The sequence below is a fragment of the Micromys minutus genome (assembly GCF_963924665.1).
Source record: "Micromys minutus genome assembly, chromosome: 10".
Lineage (NCBI taxonomy): Eukaryota > Metazoa > Chordata > Mammalia > Rodentia > Muridae > Micromys > Micromys minutus.
This window is the reverse complement of record NC_137979.1, coordinates 55,299,179-55,320,256: the sequence shown is the minus strand read 5'-3', so window position 1 is coordinate 55,320,256 and position 21,078 is coordinate 55,299,179. Positions and strand designations below refer to the sequence as shown.

General features: G+C 48.0%; 1 protein-coding gene across 1 annotated transcript in view; it reads right to left on the bottom strand.

Annotated features, from left to right (window-relative positions):
- The window catches only part of ARSG (arylsulfatase G), a 116,858-nt gene that overhangs the window by 9,244 nt on the left and 86,536 nt on the right, over positions 1-21,078 (bottom strand). The window contains exons 10-11 of the mRNA XM_080924198.1: positions 11,062-11,170; positions 1,864-1,984 (exon numbers count right to left, since the gene is read on the bottom strand). Of these exons, the coding sequence (XP_080780324.1) occupies positions 1,864-1,984; positions 11,062-11,170 (230 nt within the window). The remainder of the gene's footprint in view (positions 1-1,863; positions 1,985-11,061; positions 11,171-21,078) is intronic.

Here is a 21,078-nt window from a genome sequence, read left to right as displayed (position 1 = left end):
TTCCTGGCTTCCTCTGAAACTATTGCAAACACAAGAAATTCAGTCTCTTCATCTCAGCTGTTTTAAACTAAGCTGGCCAGAAAGGACCAAACTCAAATCCGTGGCCATCAACTAGCCCTACTCTTAAATTCCAAAGTGGTCTTACCTGGAGTGTCACATACGCACTGGAAGAAGCCGGTGGGAGGCTGGGCATAGAACCCACATGGGATCACCTTTGAAGATGCCATCAGAAGCTCTCGGAAGGCAGTCAGCTGGCTGCCTCTTGCTAGGTCATAGGATGTGATAAGGAAGTAAATAAGCTCTCTCTTCGGCTAGGTCACCAATACAATGTGAGTCTCCTGAAGGTGTCAGGACTTGTGTCTGTTTCTCCCACCTAATTCCTGGACCTAACCCAGTGACTCTGCGCAAATCTGATGCTAAAGGAAGACAAGGCTCTGTCCGGGAACGGAAGTAAGGCCATTGAAGGAGCTGGCGTCTGCAGGAGGCCTGACAACGTCAAGATTACTTCCTGGTGACCCCAATTACTCTATCAGTAGCCATGGAAATAAAACCCCAGGAGCACCTCTCCAGGGACATCTGGGCTAAGATTGCCAGCATCACACACCATTGACTTCCAGCTGAAGGCGGAAACCGTCTTCCTGTTTCGTGCTTCTCGGAATGGCCAAGCCCGGACAATACTTTGCTCTACAGAAACAGGCATGCTGGGGTGACCCAAGAATCCTTCAGAGACTGTTCAGGTCTGATCTGACAAGCCCTAAGAACTTCATGGATGTGTGCAGGAAAGTAGTGGTCCACTCAAGGCCCAGGTTCTGGCTCACCCCCGGAAGGTGTCAGTAATTACCAACGACAGTACCCATGAGCACATCTCTCCCATGTGGCCCCCCCAAAGACATAAATAAACCCTCTGAAGCACAAGTTGCCAACTGGGGATCTGGGTGCTCACAGGGGGTGGGGTGGGGTGTCTCTGATCTCCTCCAGGCTCCTCCTCTCTCTGACTTCCTGTTCCTTTTAGGAAAACACAGGGAAGTGACAGGGAAAGGCCATGAGGGCTGACATTTCCTGGCTGCTAGTTTGGTGCCTCCGAGCACTCTGAGGAGGGAGCGTCAAGGAAGTGATGCTGGAAACACGGAAGCCAAGTCATTGCTGGGGGCACATACCTGCAATCCTAGTACTCAAAACTGGGGCTCTCGGGAGTTCAAGGTCAGCCCGGGCCCAAGAGCATCTTTCGAAAGTAAACAAGTGAATGACAGCAAATAACAGGGTGCAAAGTGTGTGCTGAGCCCTCCCAGAGCTGGGAGCATGTATGTTGGGACTGCAGAGACCTTGTTGACCTTGTCATTCATTATTCCTTCCTTCCTTCCTTCCTTCCTTCCTTCCTTCCTTCCTTCCTTCCTTCATTCATTCATTCATTCATTCATTTTGCATGCATTGGATGCTGACTAGGTACAGATGCTTTTAGGTACTTGAGAACTGAAACCTGACCCCAGAAGACCTGATCCTTGTCCTCAGAGAGTTTCCATTCTACAAGAGCCCAGAACTGGACGGGAATCTCACCCAACAAAAATGTGCCGAGTGCCCAAACTGTGTCAGAAAATTGAACGCAGGCAGAAGAATAAAATTAAGCCTTAGTTGGAGATAATACTCACCCACCTCTACAATACACCAAAATGTTAAATATAATTAAAATCTGGACTGACAAGCTGAATTGTTGGATGTAGTTCCTCTCTGAAATTCATCACTGGGATTTTTGCCCAGGGTCTTTACCAGCCGTTGGCATGCACCTTCTGAGGGTGGTCATTTGTATCCAAGTAGCAGGCCTGAGACACGGGAGATACCACCCAGACACAAGCTTCCCCCTCTTACCCTGTGCCCCAGCTGTGACTTGCCAAAGAGCACCTCAGAGACATCCAGTCCATCAAACTTCCGGTTTGGGGGCAAGCCAGCTCCTGCCAGAGCTATCGCGGTGGGGAAGATGTCAAGCAAGCTGCAGAAAGAATAGAGACGCCCATTTACTTCAACTCTTCCAATCCTCTCTCCACTCCTCCTGTGACCGGAACCTACCTGCACCAGACCAGGGCAAGAACAAACAGCCTCTCCTACACCCACTGTCTATTTCTCTTTGGGATTCTTTCCCGGATTTCTGCTATGAGAGGCAGGATGTGGCCAGATGCCGTAAAGATTCAGTTTTACCACTTACTTGATATCTACTGCCTCAGTTTCCTATCCTGTAAAACATGTGGTTTAATAACAATAGCTGCCTCACAGGGTGGATGTGTGGACAAAACACTTGGGGAAGGTACAGAGAAGAGGGAGCCTGCTGGTTGTTTGTCTGATAATTACTAAACAGAGCCACACCTTTGAACCCAATAACTAAGAGTTGGCCACTGTCTTATCGGGAATAGCATGTGGCGGGGTGGCAGGTGTCTGCAAGAAAGTTCTCAGTTCATTTTCCACAGCCCGAGTCTCTGTCATGAAAATGTAGTCTTAGATGAAGTACGTGGAATTTAGTGATGATGTGTGAAACATTTCAAGTCTGTCACTTCCTTTAATTCTCCCCCCCCCCACTCAAAACAGAAAATATTTTAGTAGGAAAAAAAACCTTAGGATGTACAGAAATAAAAAAGAAAAAAATACATAACTAGTCCATCACTTGAGGGTATTAATTTTAATATTAAAATATTGATTTTTTTTTTTAAAGTTCAGATTCTTAATGTTGGTAGGATTTACATACGAGTGTTTGCCCATATGTGCCTGTGTGGAGGCCAGAGGGCATCATCAGACGCTACTCCCCTCTTTAGAGACAGGGTCTCTCACTATTTCAGCATGTCTGAACAGGGATGTCCAGGACCTCTTTCCCTCCAGCGGTGGGGTTACGGGTGTGCCTTGGTGTGCAGCTTGGAAGCAGATACTGCGGATCCAAATTCAGGCCCTCATGCTCTCAAAGCAAGAACTTTCCCCAAGGAGCCATCTCTCAAGCCCCACCCACTATTCATATTTTCGGTGCGTCTTATTAACGTGATTTTATTCATTTCTATTTTGTTTGTCAAGACAGTTTCTCGTACCCCCACTTACCTGGGATTTCTTGCCTCAACTTTATGAGTGCTAAGGTTGCAGGCCTGAGACCTGTGACGTCATCTTAAAGTCATGTGGAACTTCACCACACTGCCCACCTCCCACGAGCCTACCTTGCTCTTATCACCAGATGGGGTGGGTCATCAGGAAGAGCACAGGGGTCAAAGGAAACAACAACCAGTGGGACTTGTCAGAGCCAGGGGGCTGGGCCAACAAGAATTCTGTTGTTGGTTTGACTTTCCCAGAGAAGAGGTGCTGGTGCCCAGAGACCAGGACAGCATCAGAAACCGGGGTCATGGGTGAGAAAGCCCTCAGGGCCAGGTCTTGCCAACTTGATTCACCTTGAGTTCCAGAGCACAGCTCTCTGCCCTGCAAAGAGGCTGCAGAAAGAACCTGCCGTGTGTGTGTGTGTGTGTGTGTGTGTGTGTGTGTGTGTATGTGTGTGTGTGGCGTCTCTAATCTGCTCACCTCCTTCCCCTCTCCAGGGCTCTGCCTATGACCCGAGGCGGAATTTCTCGTTGACTACGGGACAAAGTGTTTCTATTTGCCTGTGGCTTTCACAGTTCAGGTCACTGGTAGCTTATCTCTTGAGATAGGCACTCCAGGAGCTGGCATCCCGCACTGGTGTGCAGTCAGGGCATGCCGAGTCAGCGAGAAACAGGGTACAGAACAGTCTGGAATCCTGTCCAGAGTACAAGGTTCCTGCCACAAACCAGGAAGCACTGAGCTCTACAGTGTGGTCTGAAAAGCTTGAGATGGCCTAGAGCTGTTCAAACTCAGTCTCCCCCGCCTCCCCCCACACACACTTGAACCCAAACCACCCCCCTCAAGGGAGATCAGTATCAGACCCATAAGAAAGAAAAACAGGCTCTGTGTGTGCTGTGGATACATGTGTGGGGGTGCACACACTTATGTGGAGGTGTCTACACACCCGTATGCATATGAAGAAGCTGTACTGGGTGTCCGCAATCACTCTCTTCATTTCTTTGAGGCAGTGTATCTTCCTGAACTGGGGCTTGCATCCTCTCTGCTAGATCGAAGCCAGCGAGGCCCGTTGATTTTCCTCACGCTGTTTCACCCTACCCATCTTAAGCTGAGGTTGCAGGCATGCATGGGATCCCCAGCTTGCTATGTGGGTGCTGGGATCTAAAGTCTAGTCTTCTTGATTGCTCAGCAAACACTCTTGACCAATAACCCATCCCCCCCACACACACCATGTTAGATTTTGAAATGGATTGGGGTTGGAAAGATAGCTCAGTAATTAAAGTGCTTCCCTTACAGGTCCAAAGACCCATGTGTGGTTCCCAGAACCCATTCTACAAAAGATCCCAGCCATCCTCCCAGAACTGGGAAGGCGGTAATTGGAGGATCCTGGGTCTCACTGGCCAGTCGGCCTAGTCTAATTGATGAGTCTTAGGCCAGTGTCTGAGGAACAACATCTGAGGTTGTCCTTGGCCTACACCACACACACACCCACACACACACACACACACACACACACACACACATACTTGAAGTAGACTGTAGGCTTTCTTTTGCCATCTTAGGAGACATCAGTGTCATAGACAGGTCAAATCAGCAAGTCTGGGAAACAGACTCTGTATTAACTTTCAGAATGAATTACATCCTTTCCTCTTTCTGTCTTTTTCCTGCTCTGCATCATGAGGTTTGGCATCATCAAACAGCACTAATCCAGATCTAAACACTCCAGGGAATCCCAGCGTGTCAGTCTGGCACGAGCTTCAGAGGTTTCTAGTCTCCACAGAACTCAAGGAGAACTGTCCCACACAAAGAAAACTTCTGCAACAGGTTTGGTAACTTTCACTGCTCAAGGTAGCCAAGTCCAGCATGGGCTGTCAGAAAGTCATTCCTCGGAGAATGGCAGGAGCGCAGCTCCCGAGGTTACCCGGTGACCAGGAGATGCTCCACACAAAACACAGACCTGGGCTTTCCTGCATGTGGAGCTGGAGGGGAGATCTGTCTTACAGAGCCTGCTGCTGACTTTCCAGGGTCTTAACCCAAGAAACAGGTCCTGGAAGTCTTCAAAGCCTATAACACACAACAACAAAAAGCCAAACCCCAAAACTGCAAAAACCAACCCTGTGCTTCCAATGTGTTCACTGGGATGCTTGGCTGTTTATCCTTGCTTTTGTGGGGTTCTACCTCTATTAAAAAAAAAAAGAGGTGTTGGAGAGACAGCTCAGCTCTTGCAGAGGCCCCAAGTTTGATTCCCAGGACTCACATCAGGCAGCTCGCAACTTCCTGTAATGTCAACCTCTGTACAGCTGCACTCACAGGAACGTACCACCCCTGTATGCATAATCGAAATAAGTCGCATTTTACAACTATTGCTATGGAGACAAATATATAAAGAGACCGATTTATCCCACTTTAAAGTACTCTTCCTTTCTTTGTTTTGCGTGCGTGAATGTGTGTGTGTGTGTGTGTGTGTGTGTGTGTGTGTGTGTACATGTATGTACAGGTGCACATTGCAAACACACACACAGCAGAGTGCAGAAGAGAATGTCAGGTGTTCCGCTCAATCACTCTGGCAGGCTGGCAGCCAACAAGCCTCGGTGACCCCTACTATCTTCATCCCCAGAGGACTGGGGTCACAGGCATGCACTAGGCTATCCCAGTGTGAGTTCTGGGGATCCGAACTCAGGTCCTATGTTTGTATAAGTGTTCCTATTTCCTGAGAAGTCTACCTAGACCCATTTTATTTTCTTGTTTTGAGACATGACTGTCATGTATCCAAGGCTAGACTCCAGAGTGTTGAGATTACTGCACCACCAAACCCCGTATATGCTGGGGATTGAACCCTGGACTTTATGTGTGCTAGGCAAGCACTCTACCAACTCAGCTACACCCCTGGCCCCCTCACATAAATATCTTACAGGCTGTGGCGCTGTCCTTCATGGGCTTGATGTATAAGTGGGTTTCTGTTCCACAAACACCTCTGAGAGTGGAAAGGAAGGCAGGGCCCACTCATGAAAGGAGACAGCTGAGACAGAGGCCTCTGCATGATAACACAGAAGGCTAGCATGGGAGAGGGCAAGGTGACCCCTGAGCAAGCAGGGGGATGATCGTCCACGTTCTTCCATCCTTACAAAACCACCGTCTCTTCTCTGAAATGTGTTCATAGGAGGCACGTGTTTCTGCGCCTTTTGTTTGTTTGTTTGTTTGTTTTAAATAATATCTTGCTATGCTGTCCCGGCTGCTTTGGAGTTGTAAGTTCAAGCAATTGTTCTGTTTTGATCCTCCCGGGAGGGCTGGGACTGCAGACTTGCAACATCCTGTCCAAACGGTTGGTGCTCTTATCCAAATGAGGTGTCAAGGGAGTCATGGTGATGAGAAAGATACAGAAGGGCTCTGCCTGTATTTGAGCAAGGAGTGAAGGGTCACATGGGGGGGCTCCCTTCTGGCAGAACAGCCCTGGGATCCGAGGTTGGGGAAGGGTTTCCATAGAAACCGAGCACAACTGGACTAGGGGGAAATCTGACCCATTGACAGATAGAGAGAAGGGGGGTGTGGCTTAAATATGCTTGGCCCAGGGAGTGGCACTATTAGGAGGTAAGACCTGGCTAGAGTAGGTGTGGCCTTGTTGAAGGAAGTGTGTCACTGTGGGGGTGGGCAGTGAGACCCTCCTCCTAACCACGTGGGAACCCACCTTCTCCTAGCAGCCTTCAGATGAAGATGTAGAACTCTCAGCTCCTCCTGCACCATGCCTGCCTAGATGCTGCCATGCTCCTGCCTTAATGATAATGGACCGAACCTCTGAATCTGTAAGGCAGCCCCAATTAAATGTTGTCTTATAAGAGCTGCCTTGGTCATGGTGTTGTCTGTTCACAGAAGTAAAACCTTCACTAAGACAGGGGGATATCAGGGAAGGGTTGGGGATCCTTGGACCCAGATAAAGGAGGGACTCTCATCTCTTCTCTCCCTGGGAGATAACTACGGAAAGATGCCAAGAATAGAAGAGTTGGGAACAGAACCACCTCCAGCGGAGGAATAGAACTGTCCCTAGGATACAGAAACAGGTTCTTTTTTAGCTTTTAATTGTAATTTTCTTTCTGCATTGTTTAGTCCCTCTCATTATCCCTGAAAAAAGATAGGTCCCCACCCCTTCCTGGTCTTAGTCACACTGCAGAGGCTTCAGGGACTAGCCCGTGTTCACATTTGACTGGCAGCCCATCTCAGGACCTCCCCACCCTTGAATCTCTCTTACAGACAAGCCTGGCCCAAAAAAGCATCTACTGGAGAGATGGCTGGGGGAAATACCGAACAACAAATGGTGAATACTTCTTATAGGCATCGGCCCAGCAGGCAGGAAAGAGACAATGACCCATCTCCCTCAACCCTCACTACTGCCAGACTCGGGAGAGAGCAGATGGGAGGGGATGAATGGCTGAGTACCACCCAGGATATATCATACAGACCACAGGACATGCTGTGGACAAGGTGTCTCTACAGCTTCTGCATCTGGACCCAATTCTATGCCTGCAGGCAGGACAGTCTGCCAACTGTCCATAGAACCACTGTCTTACTAGTATCCTCAGTATACTAGTAGCTAAAAAGGTCTTTTGCAACTCTAGCTGATTTTCCAATGAGATTATCAGTCCATCGAGCTCCAGGTTGCCTCTGTTCTTGCGGGATGTAATCCAGAACAGGAATGGGGATGCCCACATGTGGTTGGTCCTCCATCGACACCAGGGATAGAGATGCTCATCTTAGCTGCAGAGTCAGGTATGGTCCTCCATCTCAGGCACAGAAGAGACCTCTTACCTTCTTTCATAAGACTAAGAGAAATTTCCCTAAGATCCTTTTTGTCCTTTTTGGGGACATAGTACTGCCTGGAGATATCTTGGTTGTCACAATCGCTGGGAAGAGGCCTGGCATTGTGCTAAATACCTCAAAATGCACAGGACAGACCCCACCCATCAGAACAAAGGATTACCTGGCTCAAAATATACACAACGTTGCATCCAAGAAACCCTGAACTAGAGTTGTAGGGTAAAACTATCCTTTTTTTTTTCTACTTTTGCCCCCAAAGCCATTCTTCTAAAGGTGACTTCTCAACATCAAGAACACCCAAGCTGATTTGCTCATCACTGTTGTTCCCTAGTCTCCAGAGCAACAATTCACCCATAGTTGGAGCCAGCAATAAGTGTGGATCGTCTGTGTTTGATAGTTGTGTCTTCTGGCTTCGGGGGAGGGGTGGTCAGTCACGTGCAAGATCTTTCTAAAGCGCTATTATATCATTTAGGTGCACTGATGCTGAGTAGCTCTAGAAGACAGCCAATGAGATCCATGCTAAACACTCTCTAGCACACTCTCTTTAAATTTAATTTTTACTCTTTGTTTGCTGCAGTTTAGAGTCAGATGGCAATATGACGGTCAACTCTCTCCTTCCACCATGTGCGACCCGAGGATGGAACTCAGGTCATGTTTGTAGGCTAAGTCATCTTGTCCCGTGACCCCGACACACACACACACCTGCACACTGTTTATAACATTTTCTGTATGTGTGACAGTACATATATATTAACCTGACTGTTTTAAGATGCTGTAATTGCTTGGGGCCATCTGAATAGAAGTTGAAGGAACTCTGGCCATGGAGAAGTTTCCTGCGCTGTACATGATCTCCATCCTCAAAGGACAAAGTACAAAAACCAGCGACAAGCTGGGGCTCCCACACAATGAATGTGAGCCCTCCGTTCTAGCACATGAATCAAAACCGTGTTCCCCTTAGTGCTGACCTGAGGGGCCACAGGAAAAGCCAGTGAGAAGCCCCACCCATTCATGTGTTTTCTGGCATGGATTAACTTGGAAGAGGAACAGGAGGGAGAGACCAGCTACCATTTAATAGTTTTCTTCTGATAAAGTATCAGCGGGCTTTAAGAAAACACAATCTATTCCAAGAACTCTCTTTAGCCACCAAACCATGGCCTCCTTCATTGATTATCCTCTGATGATCAATGAGACAATAGCCTATTGTGGTGTAGTAATTGCTGGTAGCTACACGGTTCTCAGATGAAAAGCTGAGGCAGTGAAACTCCAAGCTTTGAAGGCTCTGTGGAGTTATTTGTGCCTGTGCATGCAGCCCAGTGCTTCCCCCTTGATGAGCAGTCTGGATACACCCCAGTCAGATCTATAAAAGCAACCCCCTCCACATCACCCCCCCAGCCCTCTTCCAGCCAACCTGACATCAGGGATCTCAAGCTGTGTGGTTGTTATCACACCTGCCGACTCCCACAGACTGCACACTGCCCCCTCCCAATAGCTTATGGATGACCCACAACCCCTGAGGAAATAGGGACTGACAGAGGTCGTACCTACTGTCAGAACTGCTCACCCCTCCTGCTCTTGGCTTTGGTCTCAGCTCTTCCTTCCCACTGGGTCTGGAGATGTTGGAGGACACCGGCGATGCTTGCTTTCCTCTGGTTGGCATTGTTCTCCTGGCAAACCTAGCAGGTTGGTGCCAGAGAACCTCTCTACCAGGCAAACTGTACTGTTCTGAGTGCACGAGTAAGAACTTCTGTGGAAGCTGTGCTGTGTTGGTGAATACAGAGCAGGACCAGACAGGAAGGACCCATCTGAATCAGTGAGAAGTCAGGCTCAGGAGACAGCACAGTTGGTAAAGTACTTGCCATACAAGCATGAAGATCTGAGTTCAGTCCCCAGTACCTATGTAAAAGTTTGCGCATGGAAGCATGCGATTGTAATCTTAGTGATAGGTAAGCAAAGACAGAAGCGTCCCTGGAATTTGCTGGCCAGGAGCCTAACCAAATTAGCCATCCCCCTGATGGTAATGAAACTGTCTCAAGGAGAGAGGTGATCTGGGGGAATATCTTGGTGTTTAAGAACACTCTTACGGAGGACCTACATTTGGTTCTTAGCACCCATCTGATGGCTCAGGCAACTCCAAGTTCCAGGAGATCTGATGTCATCTTCTGACCTCCACAAGTACCAGGTAAGTATAGACAAAGCACTCCTGCACATACAAGTCTTAGGAGAAAACACAGGGTGGTTTCAAAGAATGGCACCAGTAGGTGACCGCTGGCCTCTCTCTCAACACACACACACACACACACACACACACACACACACACATACACACATACACACACACACACACACATACCTGAACATGAACACATACACCCATGGTTGACCTCTGGTCTCTCTTTACACACACACACACACACACACACACACAATATATATATATATATATAAATAAGTAAATACATACTTTTAAAATGATTTAGTGAGGCTTTCCAGCTATAAGTCAGTGTTCCTCAGTTCTTGTGGCAATGTTCCCAGAGACCCATTGTAGCCAGATTCCCTGCCAAGAAACTGGCCTTATCTATTTGCATTAATACATTGGAGAGATGTCACATGTATAATGTTCCTGCCTAAACACGTTCCTAGAGGCTACAGCTGGAGGCTGTACTGCCCACGGCTGGACCACATCCTCACCTAAAGATTAATTCTTTCCCTCTTAGTCCACTGGGACCATCTGTCTCCTTCCTGCCTCAAAGGCATTCCGGTGTCGGTACTTCTTTCTTGGGGCCATTTGATCACTAGTGATGCACAGGCTTTTCAAAGCCACCTGGGACATCTATCCTAATCCCAGATGAATAAGTAGAGTTCATGGGAACTTCACTCTGGCTGCCATCTTGGGCTGCTATTCTCTTTAGCATGCACTAAAGAACCACAGCTGAGGGCTAGAGACTAGCAAGGTCCCTGATTTACTCAAGAATCATCCCCAGGGGAAGGCTGAGGCCCCTTTACAGCCTACTTTACCATACAGAATTGCTTCGTAGGCAAATCCATACTCTGTCATGAGGACTGGGGAGGATACAGAATTCCCGAGTAACACAGGTGACCAAGGAACAGTGAGTTTGCTGGGATCTCCAGCTACCCGTGTGTTCACATCAGTTCTGGCTCTAAATCCCACAGCTAAACGTCACGCAGGTCTCCTACCTTAACAAGGCGGTGCTAGTGACATTGGCTGGAACTCTGCCAGGCCAGTAGGCCAGCGCTGGGACCCGATGCCCACCTTCCCAGGTGGTCTGCTTAGCTGGACTTCCCCCTGTGAGAAGAAGTGGTTGTTTCATGAACATTTGTAACTCAAGGTCTCTTTTTCAGCTAAGAGACCGCTTGTGGGTAAATAGCCCCTCTCTAGGAATGTCCAATAATTTCAACAAAGAAATGGCTTTCTTAAAAAAAAAAAAAAAAAAAAAAAAAAGCCAAGTAGCAGCCCAAGATGGCAGCCAGAGCAAAGTTCCCATGAACTCTACTTGTTCATCCTTAGGATTAGAATAGATGTCCCAGGTGGCTTTGAGAAGCCATCCCTTAGGAGTCAGCGGCAAGCAAATCTCCGAGATTGAGGCTATCCTGGTCTACAGAGTGAGTTCAGGGTGGTCAGGCCCACACAGAGAAATCTTGTCTCAAAAAAAAAAAAAATCACCCCCAAACAAACAAACAAACAAAAAAAAAAAACACAGAAAAAAAATCAATTATTTTAGTGTCCAGGTATTTGTCCCCAACAAACAGCTAACAGCTCTCAGTTCATCCTTTGAGTTTACTGGACTTAACGCAGATAAACAGAGTCCACTGTTAATTTATCAGATCCTTGTACGACATCCCCCACTCTAAACCATGCTGTCTTTCCTGATTCTTGTGTGTTCCTGCACTGTGAGACTCAAGATGTCCCAGGTGCTTAAGGGACCTTTGTCGAATAAATGAATTTGCCTTCCAGTTGATTGTGTCTGATTAGGATGGAGAGAGAGAGAGAGAGAGAGAGAGAGAGAGAGAAAGACAGACAGACAGACAGACAGACAGACAGAGACAGAGACAGACAGACAGAGAAACAGAGAGAACAGATCCCCACAAACTGTCCACACCTACCTAGCATGCATGAGACCAACAACACTCAATCACAGTACTCGATAATAAATAAAAACTACAATTCTTTGAAAGAGGGATTCTCCCCAGCTGTTTAATCCACCCAGTGACTGGCTGGTCTTGTGCAGACGTGTTTTGTTTTGCTTTGTTTTTCCTTGAGTCAATGAGTTGTTCCGATGAGACAGTTAGTTATCTGTGTGGCTCTGAGTGCTCGCCTCTTGGCGGGAGGTAAGAATATCCCATGTGCAATCTATGAACGTTAGTGATGAGAGGCATTATTTTTGTAGCCAAGTCAAAAGTGACCACCAATATAATGACGGCCCGTGGGCTGGAAGAGATGAGGTCATGTTTTATGAAAACATCCTGAATACACATGTTGCATTGAATTAACCATGACGGGCTCCGCCACTCCCACACACCCACACCCCACCCTCATCCCTGGTTGAGCCAGAGGCCAGGGATTCCACAAGGTTCGCGTGTAAGAAGTTCTTCCAAGACAAGTGCTGTATGTGGCTCACACACACTGTGGTCATGAGACTTCCCCAAGTTTGGCTGGTGTAAATAGTAAAAGCAATCATGGGTGGGGAGTTGCGATGACCAGGGTGAAGGCTTCCTCCCTCTGTATTCTCGATGCCACAAAAAGAACCTTTGATGTCCCTGGCTCTGTACACCAACCTGGAAAGGCTCCAAATTCCTGGGACTAAGACATAAGGAGCTCCAGAGAGTTGATCTATGGAGCTGACGTAAGAAACTGAAAACAAAGCAGCCCCCACCCTATGGACTGTTTACATCTAAGTATGTTAGGTTCAAGAAACCAGCTGAATCCAGTCACTGTGGACTGAAAAGGTCTTTGATCTAATCTAGTATTTCTCAAATGTGTGCTTTTTCTTCCAAGAAAACGCATAAGACAGCTCTGATAATTCATGCCTGCAGAATAGGAAATCCGGACCGGTGTGGGAGCATAAAACGAGTTTCCACGTGGGTTCAGTATACCCAGCGTGCTTCATGGTAAGGTCAAATGGCAATGAGTACCCACACAGACACATCTGGGAAATCTGTGGGTCTTTCCAGCCCTGGGATGGACACCTGCATGGATACTTTTGGTATGAGTGGGTGGAAATATGGGGCCCTTTAATTTACAGCTCCTGATGCTTGGCTTTCAAAGGGCCCTGCTTAACCTTTGAGGCCAGATGTTAAGGCAAAGTCAAGGCTTTGGGTTCAAGAAGTAAATAATTACCTCTAACTCGAAAGCAGGGGCTGCAGCTCAGCCCTGTGACAGGCAAAGGGACACCTGTTCATAGTGACACTTTGGGCAGCCTCTCTGCAGATGACTGGCCTTCCACAGGGGTTTCTCAGTGGAAGCAGCCTCACCGAGCTTGCCATCTCTCAGCAGAGGGTCAGACGGCAAGCATGGTGGCGGGTTTAGAAGGAACTGTGCTGGCAGCAAATGTTTTTGTCAACATCAAAGAAAGTCCAGCCACTGACGAAGAAAAGGTTGTTGGCCGGTAGAGGCCCCTCAACGTGACCACGTGGGTGAGGCTGGTCAGCTAATCCAGCTGCACCTAAGGTTCTAATTTTTAACAGAAACACATGATTATTTATTCCAGCTATCCAAATGACCCCTGTCCCACAGTCCTTGTATGCCAAAGACATTAAGCTTGAGTCCTGAGTGTGGCCAAGCAATCACCAAATATTGATAACCTGTCACACACACGCATGTGTGCATGTTCGCGAACACACACACACACACACACACACACACACACAAGTACAGGTTGCTCTGCTCCAAACCCCAGCTTCTCACCAGCCCTGCTAGGACTCAGAAAGAAACGTCTCCCCGATATCTTCCATAGGCCTTCCCAGTGGTGAGGTGCCATGATCAGCCATGTGTGCTTATCCAACCAATTTCCTTTGGTTTATCTGTGCTGAGAAGGACAGTCCAGAGTAACTGACCCTATAGAACAGACGCCTCTAGGTATGAACTTGGGCCTTTCCTGTGCTAGGAAAATGCTCTCACCCCGAGTCTACGTTGTATCTGCTGCCCTGGCCCTTTTTTAAAATTTTTAGTTTTGAAACGAGGTCTCGCTAAGTTGACTAGGCTACTCTCAAATTGTCAAATCTCCTGCCTCAGCTACCAGAATAGCTGGAATAGCAGGAATGTGCCACCAGCCCTGGCTTTAAATAGCTAGTAAATCCAGATCAAACTACACAGCCAGGATGCCTAATGGTGAGATCTTCTAGCATGGCATTTCACATCCCAAATACATGTCAGGATCACTTCTTTTTTTTTTTTTTTTTTTTTAAGTTTTTTTTTTTAAAGATTTATTTATTTATTTTATATGAGCACGCTGTCGCTATCTTCAGACACACCAGAAGAGGGCATCAGATCCCATGACAGATGGTTGTGAGCCACCATGTGGTTGCTGGGAATTGAACTCGGGACCTCTGAAAGAGCAGTCAGTGCTCTTAACCACTGAGCCATCTCTCCAGCCCAGGATCACTTCTTTAAATACACCACGGTAAAGCCTTTCTCCTAGAGACTGCGATTGGCTGTTCCAGGAATGTAACTTGGACAGGACTGATTTCCCAGGTTAGAACGGGGAACAGACACAATGCCCTTCAAAGCCAAATGTAGCCTATGTGCTCTTTTGTATGTTACTGTTCATATGTAGGTATACATACATGTGAGGATGTAAATAAGTGTGGGTGTGGAGGCCAGAGGTCGCCTGTTTGGTTTCCGTTTGTTTTTTTTTTTTTTTTTCTTTCTTGTGTGATCCAGAGAAGCTAAGCTGCCTTCTCCCATTCAGATCACTTAATTTCCAAATAAGGGAGAAAAGTCTCCCAGGTACAATGGCTCATGCCTGTAAGACTAGTATTCGGGAATCTGAGACAGGAGGATCACTTCTAGTTCAATGTCAGCCTGGGATATATGGTGGATTCTAGGCCAGATTGGGCTACAGAGTGAAATACTGCCTCAAAAATTAGTTAATTAATTAATTAACTAGCCTGTCAGTAAACCTGACCTATGACCAACTCATTTCTCACCGTTCACATCCGCTGATCAGTAAGACCTGGGCTGCTTCCTGATCACTCTGGGGACCCGGGAATTGTCAGGAAGTCAAGACTTTGGAGCCATGGCGGAAGCACAAGAGACCAAGTGCTGAGGTTTTATTGGCCTAAGATTCTGAGGGGGTCAGGAAGAGAGGAAACCCCCCACCTGAGACTTCACCCTCCTTACCCAATGGAATCGTGTGGTCACTGTTCAGGCTTATCCTCAGCCTCATGAAACCTCTACTCTATGGGGTATCTTTCCTTCTCTACTGTGGGTTTCAGGACAGGGCCACCGTGGCAGGCGTTCTGTGACCGGTCAGCTGGCTTGACCGTGTGGAAGAGGGGGCAAAGGTCAAAGTCTAACCCCTGCTCTACATTCTGCACCAGCCCCTACCACCTGCTCCTCCAGCCCAAATGCCTTGGTACTCCGCAGTGACTCAAAACCTCACACTTCCCTGCCATTCCATGAAGAAAGCTGTCTGTCTAATTCCCGCATTCAGGTCTGGATCTCAAGCCCCACCCAACACACGTGCCCAGGAGCCATTTGCCAAGCACAGCAATGGTGGGAGAGAATGGCTGAAGACCTCCACTTGTCCCAGATCGGCCTGTGTTTTAACCACACATCAGCCAGCCCATCAGATTAAAAGACCCAGGTCAGCTGACTTCCCTTTGCCTCCTCCTTGGCTCAAGCATAAAGCCTTTGAGAGGTGAACAGCAGCTAGAAGCCTACCTTGGGCACCTTCTTCAGGGACTGTTGATCTTATTTTCTGAGAAACGTTCTCCCACTTGACCCAGAACTCAGTTGTTAGGATGTAAGGCTGGGCAACACGCTCCAGAGAGCCGCTTTTGCCTCTGCCTCCTCAGCCCTGGGGTTGTAAGCACGAACCATCACGTGAAGCATTTTAACCTGGGTTACCTAGGGATAACTCGGGTCCTCATGCATTTTTACTGAGTTATCTCCCCAGCCTTGTGTACTCCTCAACCACAGGCTTTAAATGGACCACACCTTTATCCCTTACGCCATAGCACTGTAACCATGACTTCATTAGTCATGGCAGGAAAACATCTGCGTCCACGGCTTATAAACTTCTGTGCACTTTTTGACTTGGAAAGCTCTTTGTTAATTTAGATAAGCGTTAGCACTTTGATCCATGGCTCTGGTACATTAAAAGTGTGAGCTGTATTTGGCTTTCTGTCCAGAGATGCTTGTCGATGGCCGTGACACTGTATTCCAATGCACTTGTGGTTAGTTATGACTCTAATTAAAGCAGAACCTCTTACTTAAAGCAATAAATATTTAGCCTCAGCAACCAAAACATAAACAGAACCATGATTCATAAAGTTGCTCACTTGTTCTTCCCTTCCTGGCTTCAGAAGCAAAGTGCCATTCCGCAATGTATCACGGCAGGGGCAAGCCGACCACGGCTCCCTGCTGCCTACGCCTTTCTCGAATAGCAAGCAGCCTTTCCCGGAAAGGGTCCAACTACCGTGTCTCACTGAGTCAGAAAAGCAAGCATCTCAGTGAGAGAGGTGTGGCCATCTCTTCATACAGGAGCTTGGCCAGACAAGAGCTCGTGTAAAATATGGACTTTTGAACCGGCGAGAAGGCTCAGTGGTTAGGGCTGCTTGCCTAGAACACTGACAACCTGAGTTCTACCCCTAGGACTCCTGAAGGTCGTCTTCTGACTTCCATACATGGGCTGTGTCCGTTCAAAAAAGATTTTTTTTTATTTTAATACAGAGGCTAGAGTGCTATTCAGTGGCTAAGGAGCTTGTGGCTAAGCCTAATCAGCTGAGGTTCCATCCCCAGGATCTGGATGGAGAAAGGAGAGAGAACTGACTCCTGTAAGTTATCTTCTGACATCCACCTGGGTACCATGGTAGTACAGGCTCATGTGCTGTCTGTCTGTCTGTCCATCTCTCTCTCTCTCTCTCTCTCTCTCTCTCTTTCACACACACACACACACACACACACACACACACACACAACAAAAACGTGTTTTTTTCAAACATTCAGGTTTCTGGGTTCTCCCCCCTCCCCCAGAAACCCTGACTGACCCGCAATTATGAAAGGCAGAAGAACCTGATTCTAGGTGATTATTAGAACAGCAGCCATGGCCTAAGAACCAGATTCCAAGGTGTGTGGACAGGGTGCTCCGAGGGGCACCTTTAGAACTTGGCTGATCTGAGTCCTGACTCAGGGCCTCTCCTTTAATCAGATAGCCTTGGCAGAATTCATAACCTCCCTCAATCCCCGTCTCTTAGCCGTGGGAGATGACTAAATTTATTTCACATGGCTGTGGGAACAGTTATGTTAGATCACGAATATAAAGCTCATAGCGAGGTACTTTCACATGGTACTGGCCACAGATATGGGCAACAGGAAAACTCAAGATACCCAGGGATGAGAAGGTGATACCCAGTGTCAGAAGGTGGGGAGGGAGGCCTGCCCGGCAGCTAGAACACTCATACAGCTGTCTTCTGAGCAGCCGACATGTCTGATACTCTCCTTAAATAATTTTGAGCCTCACGGACAGGACCAGTGTGCCAGATCTCTGTCTGCAAGCTGACAGGTGTGAACATGTAGCCATTTATCTGACTTCCTTGTCCCACACTGGCATCTCCATGAGTGGCTTCTGGAGAAGCCCACGGAAGGTCATCCTAGATAATAACCTTCCATGGAAGCACGTTTCCTTCCTAAATAGAAATACATATCCTTGGCAAGGATAGCCATAGAATACTCGCTTCCTAAAAGCTCAGAGAAGCCAGCCTCCAGTGGGACCCAGACCTACGGCTGGGCTGAGGCGGCCCTAAGTCTGGTGGCTGGAACGTTACAAGTCAGTGACCAAAGGCTAGAAAAAGACAGACTTCAACTTCCACAGAGTTCTTACCATTGACCCGTACCCTAGCTAGACCCATCAGCTAACAGTTCTTGGCCAACTCTATCAACTTGTTTGCAGTATCTCTGATCTTTCTCCACTTTCTCTTTAATCCCACAACTGGAAGGGAGGCCCGGGATGCCAAGAGATCTGCGTCCCCATGGGAAGGTTTATGCAACAGCCCGATAGGGTCAGATTACAGACAAGCAAGGACTCTTAGAAGTACAGATGATGCCAAGTTCATTGTTTTCTCATCACCAAGGGAGGGGAAGGAACACTTCTGCTCTTCAAATAAAACAAAGGAAGATTTTTCCAGACAGAGGAGCAGTTAGATGGGGCGGGGAGACAAGGTATAGATTCTGGTCCTGCTATAAACCAGGTTCTGTGTGACAGGCTAGGAGTCAGATTTCCTGCACAGGCAGGTGACTGGAACCTGGGGACAGACAGGTTCTCTTTCCTTGGGGGAAGGTCAGCTTGATTTGCAGCCTGTGATGTGTGATACACATGTATGAGATACCCTCTCATGCACATTCTCTCTGTGTCTCTCTCTGTCTCTGTCTCTTTCTGTCTCTCCCTCTCCCTCTCTCTCTCTTTCTCTCTCCTGCAACTCTCTCTCTCTCTCATACACACCCTGTTCAGTTTCTCCTCATCCCAAGATGGCAGGAACCCTGCCAAGTAAGAGCATCCTTACTCTAGCACAGGGTGAAAAGATGACTCCAGGAGACGCTGCCTCATCGCATCAGCTGAGCTGGACGGACCAGCCAAGAAGGAAAGGAAAGATGAGGAGGGGGGCCCTGGAAACAGGGAAGGTAGCGCGTGGTCTGACGCAGCAAGCTGGCCTGAGGGAGAGAGAAGCAAGGCTCTCAGGACTGTTTGTCCTACTTGGTTGCGAAAACATTGTCTTCCCTTTTGTGGGCTCTTGAGACTGACCTCACGGCGGGGGTGGTGGGGCTTCCTAGGACAGAAACCTAAGTCAGGAGGAGCAGGTGGTCCAGAGGAACCCAGTTCTTCATTCACGGCTCCGTTCCAGCTGCAGGATGGCTTCCACAAGGCTTTCCAGAGTCAGTCCACAGCAGCGTTCCAGGCGGTGAGGAAAAAAAGGAGGCTTGGAATCACTCAGAAAGCTGAATAGAGCTCGGTGTGTGGAGAGGTGCTCGACATATTTTTCCAGGCAAGATTTACTTTGAGAGCTTTGAAAACACGGGGGTGACACCCAGCTCTGACACCCTCACCAGTTCAAGTGTTGTGCCCACAGATATCACAAGTCATGGAATTTGTCAGAAAGCCTTGCCCAAAACAGTGTAACAAGCAGGTAGCTGACCCCAGCTCTGAGCAGTTTCCTGGGACAAGGTCTGGGGACAGTCTGCCCAGCTATAAAAGAAGAAAGGGAGTCTCAGGGAGTTCCTGGCAGAAGTCCCACACACCACACTGGGTGCCTGTGCAAAGCCTCTACCTGATTCTATTCACTTAGTGAAAAGGGTCTGTCATCTCCCAACATGGAAGAACAAAATTTGCCATTCCTATTACATAGTTAAGGTTCAAGCCCAAGTGAAGCTCCCAAGCCAATAGACCTCTTTATCTCTCCAATGCCCCCCCTACTGCTTTAGAATGATTAAGGGGGTGGGGGACTAATGATGTTTTCCTTGACAACCATGTAGCTCAAAGAAACAACACGAGATTTTCCAGACAGTGAAGCAATGGTCAGGTTTTGAAAGGTAGGAGCAACCACAGTCACATGGGCTGTGGAATGAACCCAGATCACTTGACCCTCTCCCATCACCAGCTGGCCTGGAGCAGACCTCAGCCCCCATTTCCTACCGGAAAGTGAGTAGGAATATAGGTTTCAAGTTCTTTCCTGGGTCTGGCATCCTTCAAATGATGAAGATCCCGATTCTGCTTCCCTCGTGAATAACGCTCAGCTTCGAAAAGTCAGTTCAAAGTCATTGGATACGGCAGCACATGCCTATGATCTCAGAGTTCGTGCGGCGAATGCAGGAGGAGCTTGACTTCAAGGTAGCTCATAGTAGACACACACACATGAGCATACACATGTAAGTGAGCACACACTCCCCACACACAGGTGCGAGCATGGGCATATACCCAGACACACAGATACACACACATACACACACACACACACACACACACATGAGCATTCACACAGGGCACATACCCACACACACACATACACATATACACACACATAAACAAACACACACATGAGCATACACACAGGGCACATACTCCCCCCCACACACACACATAACCAACTTTGTTTCTTAGACACCGTGGTTATTGTTCCCGTTGCTTGTTTGGCTCTTTGAGATCTTCTCACAGATCTCAGGCTGACTTTGAACTCACCATGGAGCCCAGGCTGATCTCCAACTGCTGGAAATCCCTCTGCCTCAGTGTCCTGCGTGCTAAGATTGCAAGCACTGTACCACTATGCCCAACTCGGAAGCCACAGGTCCTGAGATATAAATTATAGGTTCAGGTGCCGTAGACAACAGTGCTCTGGGCTGGTGGTTCTCAAAGTGGCCAGTGATATCAGCATGTCCACAGAAATGCAAAACTGCCATCATCCGAGGATGACCTCTTAGGCTGAAATTCCATTTTAGCAAGAGCCCCATAGGATGGTGCTGCGTCTACTCAACACAGCCTGAGGGGCGCTATCATAGGCCTGGGTTCCTTCAGGTCTGAGGTTCTGTTAGTCTTTGTAGCCATGGGAGAAAGTACTGCTGCTGGTATACAACAGATGCTCAATAAGTAGGAGGAACAGGAAACAGGAGGTGCTAAGCAAATGCTCAGGCAAGGAAAGAAGGTCAGAACTGGGCTTGTGTTGTTTTTATTGCTGTTTTGAGACAATGCCGCACACATATCCCAGCTGGCCTAGAACTTACTATAGGGTCAAGGGTGACCAGGACCTTCTGTTCTTCCTGTCCCCACCTTCTGGGTACTGAGATCACAGACACAGGCACCACCACACTTGGTTTATGTGATGCTGGAGATTGAACAAAAGACTGAGCTCATGCTAGGCAAGCACCCTACTCACTGAGCTCATGCTAGGCAAGCACCCTACTCACTGAGCTCATGCTAGACAAGCACCCTACTGATAGAGCTACACACTGGGCAAGCACTTTAGAGACCGAGTATAGCCCATTCC